This window comes from Diadema antillarum, unplaced genomic scaffold (genome assembly GCF_040938485.1).
Source record: "Diadema antillarum isolate AM-2024a unplaced genomic scaffold, OU_Dant_1.0 seq00001473_RagTag, whole genome shotgun sequence".
Classification (NCBI taxonomy): domain Eukaryota; kingdom Metazoa; phylum Echinodermata; class Echinoidea; order Diadematoida; family Diadematidae; genus Diadema; species Diadema antillarum.
This window is the reverse complement of record NW_027272212.1, coordinates 408,925-425,006: the sequence shown is the minus strand read 5'-3', so window position 1 is coordinate 425,006 and position 16,082 is coordinate 408,925. Positions and strand designations below refer to the sequence as shown.

General features: G+C 39.7%; 1 protein-coding gene across 1 annotated transcript; it reads right to left on the bottom strand.

The window, feature by feature from the left end:
- Positions 1-2,664: 2,664 nt before the first annotated feature.
- Positions 2,665-7,727, bottom strand: LOC139709828 (uncharacterized). Its single transcript, XM_071621788.1, has 2 exons — positions 7,650-7,727; positions 2,665-3,681 (listed from the first exon to the last, which is right to left on the bottom strand). The coding sequence occupies exon 2, from the start codon at positions 3,673-3,675 to the stop codon at positions 2,665-2,667; it is 1,011 nt and encodes a 336-aa protein (XP_071477889.1). The 5' UTR covers positions 3,676-3,681; positions 7,650-7,727.
- Positions 7,728-16,082: the final 8,355 nt, after the last annotated feature.

The following is a 16,082-nucleotide window of genomic DNA, read 5'->3' as shown; positions in this document are numbered from 1 at the left end:
AGGCTGACAACTTCACAAATTACACACGCACACACATCCCGTAATAGCGCAGGAAGCAGAAGTGTAATACTGGCTGTGCAGTGTACCTTTCTATGTGAATACAGTGTAGTTTTGTTCCTGCTTGGTAATAAAATCTCATATAAGGTTTGAAGATGAATACAGCATATAATGCAATTCACACAGAATCTCATTACATTCAAATAAACCCATATTTATTTGAATACATACCCAGCACATGCTGTAAATAAATAAAGGCATTTTTTTTTTTCAGGTAAATTGAGACCAACCTGAAGGGAAAATTCCTACACAGATTATTGGGAACTATGATATCTGCAGTTATTAGGCTGACTCCAACACATGGACTAGGTATACCATGCATTCACTCTCTGTGTAATTGCAATAGACATAAGATGAAAAAAAAAAATAAAATCTACACTGAAAACAGCAGAAGCAAATTTAGTATTATGGTCAGCACATGTTCAAATGGACTTGAAAAATCACATATTGAACATTGGACATATTCACTCCACTCTTTAAATTTGCCTTCCAGTTTACAGCTTTTTCAATTGCACCTACACAACATGGTTCACAAGAACATAGTTCATAAAGCATTTTGATGACAACTGAGAAAATTCCACCATGCAACTTTCACCAATTAATCCAATTGAGAATACAATGCATAACATTTTGCAATTTTGGCACAGATGAACTGTAAATCCATATATCATCGGCTGAGAACCAAGTAGAGCATTATCACATTCTAAGATTTGAGTGTAGATAAAAATGAAACAATTTTCATGAAATCAAAACTTTATTCACTCAAAAGTGGGTAAATTTATGAACATTGTTCCAAATAACGGGTAAAATAGTGCCCTTGGGGTTTACCATTTGGATTTTCAAAATTTTACTGAAAATGAAGATAATTTATAACTGACACCATAATGTAGAGAGAGAGCTCTATAATGCGATACCAATAATGATAATTCAATACCTTCAAATATTGCAATAACTGCCTTCCTGGTTCTCAGCCAAAAAAAAATATGGCACAACTGTATGTATAACATATCACTTGTTTGATATTAGCCTTACTGCCAGAGTTGTACCAGAAGAGTGCTACAGTAAATGCCATCATCATGGCTGTGAAAACAGAGGGCATGAAGTTACTCACTGCCCACCATCCCCCCCCCCCCCCCACCTCATGCGATCAACCATACACATATGCTTGTTCCAGATTCTTAGAGATACCCCCTCTAACCCGTAGTGGACGGTTTGATTTTGCTGCAACACGCATTTCCCATACACACCTGCCCGAGTATACTCGGGGCTCGTCCTCAATGGGTTAAGGATGAGAAGGGTTTAGGATATTGACCCCCTATCACAGGCATTTTGAAGGGAAGCCAGCAAATTAACTTCAGAATATCAAGGTTTTTGGAAGGGAAGCTAGCAAAGCAGCATGATGTATGTGCAGTATGTACATGTGGCAATATGTCCTGCAAAGAGAAGGCTGGGCAGCATGCTTTGCAGCTAAACAAGAAGCCCCACTAACCCCATTTCAGATTTTTTTTTGGGGGGGAGATGAAACTAATCTCATTTGGTAACCTATTTCAGGATTATTTGTGAAAGATTAGAAAATTACTCCTTCTTAGAAATATGTCATGGAAAAGAACTAGAAGACCCCATATTTCAATGATTTTCAAGAGCTTTTTCCTTGAAATTGAGCCCCTAAAATATACCCCTTACCCGATGACGATCTGAGTGGGGGATGGGTGGGGGGGGGGGGGGACCTGGAGCTCACTAGGGTCCAGCATCACATTCCTGCTTGATGCCTCACTGTGGTTTCAGGCATCAAAGCATCCAATAACTGCTCCCCCTCAGGAAGGAGCCAATAAAAGATGGCAGTCATGATGGGGTTGGAGCGTTTATGCTGACCAGCAACGAGAAAGATACATTATACACCACATATTTCACTAGGTGTTTATTTTCGTGAGTCAAGTGCTATGGGTATTTGCGAATTTCACAACACGTGAAAGATCATGACATGAACTTGATGTGTATGCATTCATTTTTACCGTGCATTACTGTTCTCCACATCAAATTTCACCACTCACGAAATTGTCAGGCAGTGTGAATTTGTGAAAAATTAGGCTTGCTAAACATATAATTACTGTAAAAGTGGAAATTTTTGCGGTGTCAAAATTTTCACGCATATCGCGCAGTCAGTAACTAGTGCAAAAATAAAAGCACTCGAATATTTTTGCTTGCTATATGCTCCAGGAGTTGATATCTTGATCCCGCGAAATTAAAAACACGCAAAACTCTTCTAACCCAGCAGAGCGCGAAAAATTTGCCGCGCGAAAATATGCACTCTTACAGTATGGTGTGATTCAATGAGGTGGAAGGTGTAAGAACCTCATGAAATCAAGACAGTGGAGATTAGAGCAACCTAAAGAGGGGCCAATGATATTACACCGGATTACACCTTTAACATGATTTTTTTTTTTGCAGCACATTCAGATTTCCAGTCGGAAAAGATTGCTACATTATCATTATATATAATATTCTTTTTTTTTGGGGGGGGGGGGGAGAGAGGCAGGAATCACTTGCACATATGTACTGAGCACACTCATACTGACTCAAACCATCCCAAGAGTGTAATCTCAAAGATTAAAATGTTTGCATATTCATCAAGGCATCAGAGTCTGACTGTGGTACATGCCCCTGACTGCTGGCCACCTGGGGAAAATGCACACGGAGATGGTCCAGAGCTTTCTTGGCCCGCCTGTGCTCACTTTGCTCTCGGTCCAGTTCGGTCCGCGCCTCTGCCAGCTCCCGGTAGAGGCCGGCGACCTGAGACTCGTACTCCAGGCGTATCGTCTCCTCCCTTTCCATCATCTCCAGGCGATACCCGGTCTCTGCCTCTGCCAATTTGATCCGCAGCTCCTTGGCATCCTGCCGCGCCCTCGCCCGGTCTGTCCGGGCCTCGGCGATTTCCCTCCTGAGCGATAGCCTCTGCTCCACCACTTCCCTGTAGTCATCTTCTGCCATGGCTAGCTTACTCTCGAGAAGCTTGACTTCCTTCGCCGTGAACTGCTGCTGCACGCGCAAGCGCTTGCACTCCTGCTTCGCTTGCTTCAGTTCCGCCAGTTTAGCATTCAACAATGCCATCTGCTCCCTGAATTTCGCATCAAGCTCTCTGAACTCTTTCCGCAGCGCCTTCAGCTCCAAACCAATGATACGCCTCTCTTCCTTATTGTCTTGGAATTCTTTGCGAAGAATGGTCATTTCGTCTGACGTCCACATTCCGTCTGGACTTGCGCCGTTTTCTTTGTTCCCTGATGAGTTTCTTCGTATTCCGGATTTGGAAGACCCCACGGTCCTCCGTGCCTGACCTTTAAGCTGGACATGGTGTTGTGTCTTACTCATGGGCTCCCCCACCTGGATGTTTTTATCTTTGGGGATTTTAGCCTCCGCTTCCATCTTGGCTCTCACCTCCTCATAGATATCCCTCATTTTTGTTCTTTGTGAGAGCCTCCACGCCTCAAGGGTCCCCTTATCTGCTGCCTTGGGTTTCTCGGTCAAGTCTGACAGTTCTACGGTGAAATGCGGTGGGAAAAGATCTTCAACCCAATGTCTGTCCGATGCTTGGCTGGTGTTGGTCGCGACGTGTTCTGCCATAGCTTCCTTATTCAAAACAGAAATAACAAATGTAACATTAGTAAAACTGCTCCGATTGTAACATTAGTGTTTATATATGTCCCTTTTTCTCCATTTTTAAAGAGAGAAACAAGAAACAATGTGCATTATAGGATTGACAACCATACAGCAATATCTACAGCCGCTTCAGCTTTACCTCTACAACAACAAATGTTCACATAAAATCTATGAGACTTCATCCATGTGCTAAATTTATATTAGAACATATTCAAAATACAAGCCAGTCTAAATACAGTCAACCTCGGATACCTCGAAGTCGTCGGGACTGAAGAAATTGGTTCGAGGTACGCGAATTTCGAGGTACGCGTACGTCGAATTTTCTTCGACTTATCTGATTTTTGTCGATGTTCAACATGGTATCTGTTACAGTGCCTACCGATTGTTTGTATGCTTGTCAATTGGATTTGAATCGACTTTAATATGAATGAATTGAATGAAAATCGATGTTCTTCTTTCATCAGTGTTTTCTGGTGGACAATTAAATGACTTATCACCATAAAAACAAAAAGAAAATACCGGTACGTAATCGAGTGCAAGACAGGGTTGCAGAACATGCGTGCTGAATGTACATTGTCGCGTCGGCGTAGGTACCCCCTCGATCACTATTCGTTTTTTCTCCTTTTCTCTCTCTAAGTCATCATCTCTTACACAATATCCAACACAAGAATCACAGTCTTAGCTTTGCAAACTATTAAAATTTCGCACAACTATGGGTGTACATGTAGCTCATCAAGACTGTTAAGGGCTACAGGGAGCAACGGCAATGTCGCACCGCTACGCACCGGTCTTCCATGTGTCTACCAGCAGCACTCACAGTCAGCAGACGATACCGTTAATCATTTCCAAATGTAAAAGCAACAATCAGTTATTTATTTTAGTATCATGTACGAAGCAGAATATTACTGTTACTCATTTCTAAATTTCCAAGCAAACATCCGACATTCGTTTTACTATCATACGGAGCCCAATATTACTGCTGTCCACTTCCAAAAGTGAAATGAATTATCTGACAATCATTTTATCGTCGAATGGAGCTGAATGTTAAGTACTGTTTTTCATTGTTGAACGTCAAGGCAGATATCAGACATTTAGTTTACCAACAAACGCAGCTGAATGTTAGTGTTATTAATTTCGAAATGTATAATAGCAAATATCCGACATTTATTTTAGCATCGTATGGAGCAGAATGTTACCGCTATTCACTTCCAAATGTAAAAGCAATCATGACTGTGATATTTATTTTGGAATCTTCCGGAGCCGAATGTTCTTGCTAGTTACTTTCGAAAGTAAAAGCAAACATCCGACATTTATTTAATCATCGTACGGAGTTGAATGTTATTGTTATTCATTTCCGAACGTAAAAGGGATCATTCGACATTCATTTTAGCCTATTCCGGAGCTCAATGTTATCGCTATGTACTTTCGAACGTAAAAGCAAACATCCGGCATTCATATTATCATCGTACGCACTTGAATATTATTATTTATTTCCGAACGTCAAAGCAAACATTCGAAATTTATTTTAGCATCTTCCGGAGCCTAATGTTATTGCTACTTACTTTCGAATATAAAAGCAAACATCATACGGAGTTGAATACTACTGTTATTCATTTCCGAACATCTAAGGGATCGTTCGACATTTATTTTTGTATCTTTCGGAGCCGAATGTTATCCTTGTTTATTTCCAAATGCAAAATCAAATATCTGACATTAATTTAAGCACCGTACAGAGCTGAATCTTACCGTTATTCATTTCCAAAAGTATAAGCAAACATCCGACATTTATTTTAGTATCGTATGGAGTCAAATATTACTGTTATTCATTTCCAAAATCAAAAGCAATCATCTGACATTCATTGCAGCAACTTTCGGGGCCGATTGTTACCGCTGTTCATCTCCAAAAGTAAAGGCAAACATCCGACTTTTTTTGGTGGCCCGACGTGCGTTTTGGTGGCCCCGGGCCACTGTAAGTGTCGAGCCCTGAATAAGTGCAGCACAGTACATGAAGGATGGGCTACTTGAGTAGTGAGTAATATTGCAAGATCAGATTCCGGCTATGGCTTCTGAGGACAGTGCTATTACTGTAATCATAAACATTTACCGTAGAGGATTGTTCGCATTAAAAAAAAAAAAGCGAAACAATCTTAGGGGGCCTTGACGATTGTGCTAGAAAAGAAAAGAAAAAAAGATACCAAAAACTAAAAAAGATTCAAGTCAAAACAGGGGTAAAATACATGATGATTTCTTTTTTTTTGTGTCTGAAAATCGTAAAGCGTATTATTCCGTTACTTCGAAATTTATCAGAATAAACTGAACATTGTTAAATAATATCTATACTATCTTTTATTATGCTAGGCCTATACTTCCAGATGATATACCACACTATTTTCATAATCGCATTGCTGGAAAAAAATATTCAGAGCTTGCGTTCTCGGGGGAGAATTAATGAAACACACTTCGTGAAAGAAAAAGAGTAAAAATAAAACACTAGCGGGAGATTGATGTTTGGACAGTGGACTGTGATTAATGCCAAAGATATAACTGTCAACACCTAAGCAGGTGCGCCACGACGGTTAAGAAATGTACGCACACGGCATGACTATCACGATCGCAAATCAAAACAGAGTGGTCAAAGAAAGATGATGGGCAGAGCGTAGTGCTATTGTAAGCACTCCATTTGCACGGCTGCTATTATATGCATACCGTGTACGTGTGTAGGTACAGTAGGTGTTGGGGATTTTCCTTGTCTGCTGTGTACCGGGTATTTCTTTGAGCGCACGATCGTTCTGGGGCTCAGAATATTTACAATCGAGTGTGAAAAGATTTGTGACATGTCTTCACTGTCCACGCGCGCTTCACCGGAAATGCTGAGCGATGTTTGCAATTTCAATTCGAGCAACATGCTGGGAAAAACAATAAGTTAATTAAGATCGGGACATGAGATTTCCCTTCGAGGTAACCGAATTTCGAGTTAGTTTTTTTCGAGCTACGCGAATTTTAACACACAAAAACTCCATAGGAACAATCGGGACTTTCATTTTGCCTTCGAGGTAAGCGATATTCGGCTTATCCGAGTTCGAGGTATCCGAGGTTGACTGTAGTACATATGCAAGCTGCCCATAATTTGACCACAAACCCATCCACAATTTGACCACCAGCTACATGTAGAAACCTATGCTTTTGTGAGCAGTCAAATTTTGGCCCGAGACAGAGGTTGAACCTGGTGCTTGGGTTTTTATGTTCAGAAAGCCAACCTAAGCAGAGTACCGGTACCCAATTAATTATGAGAGGGTGATGGTTATAGGAATATAACGTTAGTTATGATTCTGATAAATTTTAACATTAATAACAACTTTCAATGTAAAACTATAAGCAGAGAGTTACCCATGCTCCACTTCTAAACGCAATGCCAATGCTTAATGGCCACGGGCATGATCATGATGATGGTTGTCAAATAAAGTAAAATGTATCTCTCCTGAAAACTTCCACAACCTCTACTGCACCTGTCCTGGGATTCTGGGAAGTCTGGCACTGCCACTGGGATTTGAATAGTGGGACATCCATTTTATTGAGGGATCTATAGATAGAGTCTAGTGTTTTGCTTCTAACTAGTCTAGTTAGTAGAGGGGACGATAGGATTACACACAACATCGCTAAGCCTTCAATTTAGAAACTCAGCCCTCGGGAATTGAAGCCAGGCCATTTTGGATTGGGGCAAGATGCGCTTCGTGCCGACTGAGCCAAATCAATCAGTACACCTTCATTGAAAACATATTCTGACACATGTGGGACTAAGTGAAAAACATCGTGATAGCAGGGCCGGGTTCCACAGAAAACAAGCAGTGAATAGCTGATTAAAGACAGTGCAATACAATTTTAACTTTATGAGGAAAATAGGAAGGAATACAAGGTGAGCAAACATAAATGTATCATACTCTCGTCCAGGCGATACAACGAAGAAAAGATGCGGGTCCGATATTCTCTGCTGAATAGCTGAGCTGAGCGGTGCGAGCCGAGCTTGAGCTGGCTGCTAGTATGCTGGACTGTACGTACATTGTGTTGGCATATTGGTGGATTCAAGCAGCGCGCCATCGACATCCGTGGCCTGTGTGTGTGGGTGTGTTTGGGTGTTATTTATGTGTTTGTTTGTTTTTTTTTTAATATGGTTTTTGACAAAGAAAGGAACAGATAATTATATTACCGTAAAACAAAAACATCGGTTTGTCGGCACAATCAATGTACATGATGTATGATGGTCAAAGTCGTCTGTTGCTGATTTCATATCATCTCCCCCTCTCTCTCTCTCCCTCTCTCTCCCTCTCTCTCTCTCTTTTAATCCATAGGCCCTGTACATGTAATAAAATAAAATGATAAACCAAACTAACCACTAATAAAATGAATTATCCAATAATCATATCCAACGTGACTGAATCACCCGTAGGGCATTAGCATTTCTTCTAGTTTGTATACAATTCTGGTAAAAATAAATTGTCACTTCAGTTGGGAAGTCACCCCTGCACATACCCTGGGATTGGATAATTGAATAAATTACTGTACGCGGTAATGTTTCTGTTGTCACCTGACCTGATGATAGGGTGGGATGTAGAAAATGCAATCATACAGACCTATTCCCCTGGGGGTTTTTTCTCCTCTCCCCTATCTTTTCTCTTCTTGTTCATTGTTGTTTTGTAACATCATAATAATTGTATTCTCTTCTATGTATGATGCTGTGTCCTAGTTTTGTATTATGTATAAATGTGTTTATTTTATGTGTGTTTGTGTGTATGTATGTCTGATGTATGTATTTATCAATGTGTTGTCTATCTGGGTACACACGGCTCAATCCATATAGTGTCTGTAGCTTTTAACAGTGTAACTGCCAGTGTTTTAATTTTTTTAACCTGTTACACATGCATTAATTTCAAATGATATTTAATACAAGCTTTCCTTTTTGGTGCATGGGCCCCCTCTTTCCATTTTACTTTTCTGTCAATCTTTCAAAGTGTCTATTACTATTCTTGGTTGTTTAACAAAATTGTATCTATAGGTTATTATACTTTATGGTACTTTTATTATGTATTTTCTACCGTATCCGGGCACTTACCCCCTGGGCAACTACCCTCCGGATAACTACCACCCGGATAATTACCCCCAGGTCTATTCCCCCTTAGGGCAACTACCCCCCGGACAACTACCCTCCTAGGGCAATCACCCTCCAGGGCCATTACCCCGTAGGACAACTACCACCCGGTCATCTACCCTCCTAGGGCAACTACCCCCAAGGGCAATTACCCCTAGGACATCTACCCCCCGGATAACTACCCCCTGGGTAACTACCCCCTGGATAACTACCCCCCGGATAACTACCCCCTGGATAACTACCCCCCGGAGAACTACCCCCTGGGTAACTACCCCCGGAGATCTACCCCCCGGATAACTACCCCCCGGATAACTACCCCCCGGATAACTACCCCCCGGATAACTACCCCCAACTACCACCCGGATAATTACTCCCCGGATAACTACCCCCAGGATAACTACCACCCGGATTACTACCCCTCCCCCCCCCCCCCCCCCCCCATTAACCATACCCCGAACCCCCCCCCCCCCGCCCCCTCCTGATACTTACCTACTGGACAACCCTCCCTCCCCGCCCCCCGAAAGTTACCACCCGTCGTATATTTTCCATAAGTTCATAACACCATATCAGAAGATGCACCTTTCTCTTACACTGTCATCACTATTTTGGCTTGTCATTTATTTTCTACCGTTATAACACATGATAGACGATAAACATAAGAAAAGGAGAGTTGATTTCACTGCAATTCATATTCCCTTAACATTAGCGAGGGACTCTTCGATATAAAGCCATAATTTCTGATAGGATCCGGGCACGGTTTTATGAAAGTTATCAGTCCTGACAAGCTGTCAGTTCCACACAATTACCAATCGTTGTAGGTCGATCAAAGCAGGTCCATGGTAACAAGTCAGTGACTCGAGCTTATCAATCAAGCAGAACCCATGGTTTTATTGAAATTATTAGAGACTAACAAGATATCATAACTGGCAACTTTTATCAAAAGGTGCCCTAATCTGTCATGAGAGTAAAATTACAGCTTGTTTTACATACAAGTAGAATTGTGCTAGTTTTCAAATTAAATGTTCTCGACACTTTAAGAGGAAATCCAGTTCAAATATAAGTTAGTCTCATTAGAAAGAGTAAAATATTACGAGTTTAACGGTATTTCTTTTTTTTTTTTTTTTTACAAAACACCCCTAGTTGTTAACGAAGTCTTTTGTCCTGCACCCTCTTTTTGAATAGATCTAGGGAGAGTTGTAGTTGACAGAATCCTTTTTACATTATAGGGCTGTTCTGTTTTATCCCGGCCATTTCAAGAGTATTTTTTTTTCCAAAAAAATTGAATCCTTCTTGGAATAACATGCTCTTTAACATTTCGTAAGGGGTTTCTAATTATCTCACCCAAAAGATGTTTAAAACCTGAAGTTAGGTCTCGACCAAAACCAGACGATATGAAAAAATGTTTTTTTTTTCAATTCAAATAGCAAACGTGTTCGAAAATAACAATGAGAGACGTAATTTTCTGAGGGAGAGTTTTGTAAGAGGGGTGATTGTTTGGAGCCTAATTTTAATAAGGAGTAATTGTCAAGGGAGGTAATGCTCTGCAGTGATCATACCAAGGAGGTGACAATCTCTTCCCACATCCTTGATATACTAGTTGTTAATATGCCCAATAATGCAGTAGGGCAATTCTGAAATGAGCGTTAACGGTATAACAGTAAAATAGTTACAAAATTGATGAAACAATGCAAAGAAAGCAAATTAAGACAGAGACGAAGTACACAAATAAAGATACAGTGCACTCCCGTTACAACGAACACGGTTATAACGAAATTTCGTTATAACGAAGCAAAACTTCTGGTCCCAAAATTATCACCATTAAAGTCTATGGTACAAAATTCGCTTATAACGAAGACGGTTATAACAAAATTTTCGTTATCACGAAGTCTTTTCTGAGCGCCACTGACAAAGAAAAACAAAAGAAATGCGCTCCGTTATAACGAAATGCGCATTCGAAAATGCGTAGCGGAACAAGCATTATTAAAGCGTCTCTGCATGAGCGAACGCATCATTGAATGTTCACTCCGTGTATCACGCAAAGTTTCCGAGGGGAACTTGCGTTGTTGTAATAAAATAATTTGAATTCAGATAAGGTTTGTTTCATTGTTCTGAAGTCCTTTAATACAAAACACACAGATTCTGATACAACTAAATGTCCGTTAGTTCGGAAATGAAAGAGGGTTTGTTATTAAGCACATTTTGGCGTTATTCCAAAGGTTCGTTAATTCGATAATAAAATTATGGTCCTTATTCTTATTCTTATACGGTTCGTTAGTCCGAAAATGATAGGAATTCAAAACGTTCGTTAATGGGAACATTACAAAAAGTATCGTTAATCCATGGTGGAAAAAGGAGAGTACACTACAAAACTTAAGAATTGCAATCTTTATAATCGTCTTAAGATAAATAAATCTTCGAAATAACTAACCTTTCTCATTTTTTTTTCATTAACAAAATTTCTTCGGAATAACGAACCTTATTTCATTTTCGGATGAAAAAGCCTTCGGAACAACGGACTTTCTGACTAGTGAACCTTTTTCTTTTTTTGATTTATAAACATTCAGAATGACGAACCTCATTTCATTTTCAGATCAACGAACCTTCGGAAAATGAACAATATATTATTTTGATCTAAATTATGAACTTTCGGAATAATGATTCTACGGAAATGCGAACCTTCACATAAACAAACCATCGGAATCCCGGGAATGGCGAAACTTCGGAATAAGGAGTCTTCGGAGTAACGTACTTTAGTAAGAAAAGAACCTTTGGAATAGCGAACTGTAACCAAATCCTACACCGTCATTTTCTACACATGTGTGACAACACAAACAACTTTATGCTCTTTTTAAAATGTAATATTTAAACGAAGTTAAAAAGGTATTCTCCCATTTCACATAGCTTTCCAGCGTATGATGAGGATTCAACAAACAGAATTTTTTTATGCGTGGTTTCCTTCTTTTCGTTATACATTGCATATTATATTTGTTCGGTTACAACGAAATTTCGTTAAAACGAAAAAAAAAAAACTGCCGGTCCTGAGCATTTCGTTTTAACGGGAGTGCACTGCACATGAACACACACGAGATAAATCCCTTGTAATGAGAGAAAGAGGAAAGGTGAGTTATGAATGACAGGAATAGACTACCTTCACGGTGGACAGAGAAAAGCGAGAGGGAAGAGGAAGGTGATGGGTCAAAACCAGGGCACGTGAGGCATGAGATATAAGCTCCTCAAAATAAAGAAGTGTTACATAGAGTTGTGGTAAACGATAGACAATTGTGGTTAAAAAAATATTGCAAAAAGTTTAACTCATTCTGAAGTGTAACATTTCTTCGAAATGTCTTTAGTTCAATGGTAAAGGCATTCAAACTTAAAACTTCTTTTATACTATACTATCAAGAGAAATCCGAAATTTCGGAACAGTAAAAGAAAATACAGATTTAGCGAAAATAGTTTGGCTAAAGGCATTGACATTTACTGGATTACCGGGTAGGATATGAAGGGACAGCTTCGTTTTTTTATGAACATAGAGTCAAAATACAGAGGGAGAAATTAAGCTTTTATATAAATTGTCCTAAGTGCAAACGATACAAATCGTAAATCTTTAAGATGTTGTTTTCATAAAATGATGTATCAGTATGGCATCTCCGTGATTCCTGGCAAATAATACAAAGAACTTCGTTTCCTGTAGTAATGATATTCTTTTTATTAAAGGTAAGATGGGGGGGGGGGGGGGGGCAATGACCCGGGAGGTAGTTACCCAGGGGGTAATTGGCGTGGTGCACTGTCCTGGGGGTAATTTTCGTCTTGATAGTTATAGGGGAGGGGGAGTTGTAGGCTTGCTTATCCGGGGTAATCATCCATGGGAAGTTATCGGAGGGTGTAGTTATCGGGTGGAAGTTATCTGGGGTCTAGTTATCGGAGGAGGGGGTAATTAACCTGGGGATAATTATCCTGGTGGTAATTATCGGGGGGGGGGGTAGTTATCCGGAGGGTAATTATCCGGGGGGGGGGGGTGATTATCCGGGGGGTAATCATCCGGGGGGTAATTATCCGAGGGGTAATTATCCGGGGGGTAGTTATCCGGGGGGTAGTTATCCGGGGGGTAGTTATCCTGGGGGTAGTTACCCAGGGGGTAGTTCTCCGGGGGTAGTTACCCAGGGGGTAGTTCTCCGGGGGGTAGTTATCCAGGGGGTAGTTCTCCGGGGGGTAGTTACCCAGGGGGTAGTTTTCCGGGGGGTAGATATCCAGGGGGTAGTTATCCGAGGGGGTAGTTATCCAGGGGTAGTTATCCGAGGGGTAGTTATCCAGGGGGTAGTTTTCCTAAGGGGGAATTGCCCTGGGGGTGATTGCCCTATACTAGGAGGGTAGTTGTCCGGGGGGTAGTTGTCCTAGGGGGTAATTACCCTGGAGGGTAATTGCCCTTGGAGGGTAGTTGTCCGGGGGGTAGTTGCCCTAGGGGGGAATTGTCCTGGGGGGTAATTATCCGGGTGGTAGTTATCCGGAGGGTGGTTTTCCAGGGGGTACTGTTCCTAGAACCATTTTCTACAAATGATGAAATAATAGTTATACAATGTATACATTATATTTTGTGACGGTTATGTGGATAGATAGAAATAAATGTCAAATTGGACTGAACTGAACTGAACTGACAGATTTTCACTAATATCTATTCCCCCTGAATTCTTTTTGTTTTATTTTTATTTCATCCAATTTACATACCGGGTTGATTAGAGTGTTCACAAAAAACAACAACAATAAATAAAACATTTTTCTGTCTATTGCTTCACAGAAAGCAATTAACTAACTGGTTTGAATTAATGAATATGCAACATATTAGAAATGAAATGAAATAAACACGTATTTAAAAACAAAACGAAAACAAGAACCTACCCTCTCAACATCTCCCTCTACATCATACCTCCCTTGTCCCACACACACACACACACATACACACCCACACACACGCACACGCGCGCGCACACACACACACACACACACACACATGCATGTCTAAAATACTCTCCATATCTATTTTTGGCATTTCCACTAATATGATAATTTGATGGTATTCATCATTTTACTCTTGTGCCATCCTAATGCTTGTTATGTTTTAAATGGCCTTTATATAATTGCTACCAAAGTTAGACTGGTATGTCAGAATGATTTCTTTTCATCCATTGGCATTAGACACTCATGAACACTTGATTTCTTATTACTGTAAAAGTGGATATTTTCATTCAACTAAATTTTCGCGTTCAGCTGGGTAAGAGGAGTTTCGCATGTCTTCATTTCTGCAGAATTAAGACAGTAACTACTGAAAAAAAGTATTTACATGCTTTTATTTTGCCACCAGTTTCTGGTTGCACAAAATGTGTGAAAATTTCCACTTTTACAGTACTGATATAACACAAAAATTCAAGCCTCCTGTGTAGGATAAGTATGCTGTACACCCAAGACAGCAGCAATAATTTTTATTACCTCTTAAGGAAAAGATTCCAGCCTTGCGGTATAAATACAAACTTACAAAGATTGACCACCATGTTCGATATGTTTATGATAGTGTATTGTGCATCCTAGCCGGATATTGTATATCACTTTACTTTTTTATATGTGATGCGATTTTTTTTTTTCATTGAGAAATATGAAAATAAATTGAAATCAAGAAATTGAAATTGAAGTATGCTACACAACCAAGGCAGCAGCGCAATAATAGAAGTCCGGTTTTCATGTTTAGACATATTATAAATTTGCTCATGTAATTATGAAAAAATATAACTGTTTTCATGGTACGAAGTAAAATTAAATATCATGTATACAACTTTCTGATTACGATATGTGAACGTGCATCACAAAACGAACAAAAAGTCGCACCCCTTGATTTAACGCAAGAACTAAAAAAAGGTGAAAAGGGTCAACTAGGTCAATATTGAGTTGTTCATATTTTCTGAAAGAACTACCCTTCTACATTATTCTTTGGGATCATAAATGAAAGGAAAAGTGCATTTTCAGCAGTATTTCTACAACTATTTTTTGTAGAGTAGTGAGATCAGGTATGTCTTAGAGGCCCCTTTTCATTTCTTGATAACCCTTTGCACACTCTTCACTTTCAAGTCTGATAACTTCTGAAGGGATAAGGCTACTGTTTTGAAAGTTGGTACTAATCATGGTCAGAATGTGTTAATAGAGCATGCTTAATTTCAATTTAATCTGATAACTCCTTCATTACCATATGTTACCGTGCATCACAAAACGAACAAAAAGTCGCACCCCTTGATTTAACGCAAGAACTAAAAAAAGGTGAAAAGGGTCAACTAAGTCAATGTTGAGTTGTTCATATTTTCTGAAAGAACTACCCTTCTACATTATTCTTTGGGATCATAAAATGAATGGAAAAGTGCATTTTCAGCAGTATTTCTACAACTCTTTTTTTGTAGAGTAGTAAGATCAGGTATGTCTTAGAGGCCCCATTTCATTTCTTGATAACCCTTTGCACACTCTTCACTTTCAAGTCTGATAACTTCTGAAGGGATAAGGCTACTGTTTTGAAAGTTGGTATTAATCATGGTCAGAATGTGCTAATAGAGCATGCTTAGTTTCAATTTAATCTGATAACTCCTTCATTGTTGTTGCCCCAGTGGTTTACATCCTGTTTCTTGTCCCATTCATCGCACAGCTAGCACGGTTTGGTAAAGATTAAGCGCTTGAATAGACAGATAGACCCTATACTTCAGAGCCTCTTTTCTCGGTTCACACTTTTCCAGAGTGTGTGCTTTCTTTCCAATATTTAGATAGGTTAGAAGAGTCCATTTCAATTGAGCTATACATCATTTTAAAGCTTAGAGTCTGCTCTTTCAGAATCTGCCCTTAACTTAGAATTCATGTCTGGCACCTTTTTGTTTGTTTTGTGATGCAGGGTCACATATAGGGCCTCCAGCTCATACACACATACTCATATACATAGTTTAAAAAATGAATTCCTTATGCAATGAATGAAAAAGACTTCACCTCTGTGTACTTTCCCTATGAATGATATTCATATCAATATGAACAAGGGAAATTTATTCGATCTAGACTCAGAATGCGAAAATAGCTCATCATGTACAAGAATTTAAAATGCATGTAATGCTTCTAAACACATATGAATGCAAAATATTTTCTTTACAAAAGTTTGCTTGAAGCTTTACTTATTTGCATAAGTCCTTGGTTGCTATGCATACTAAGC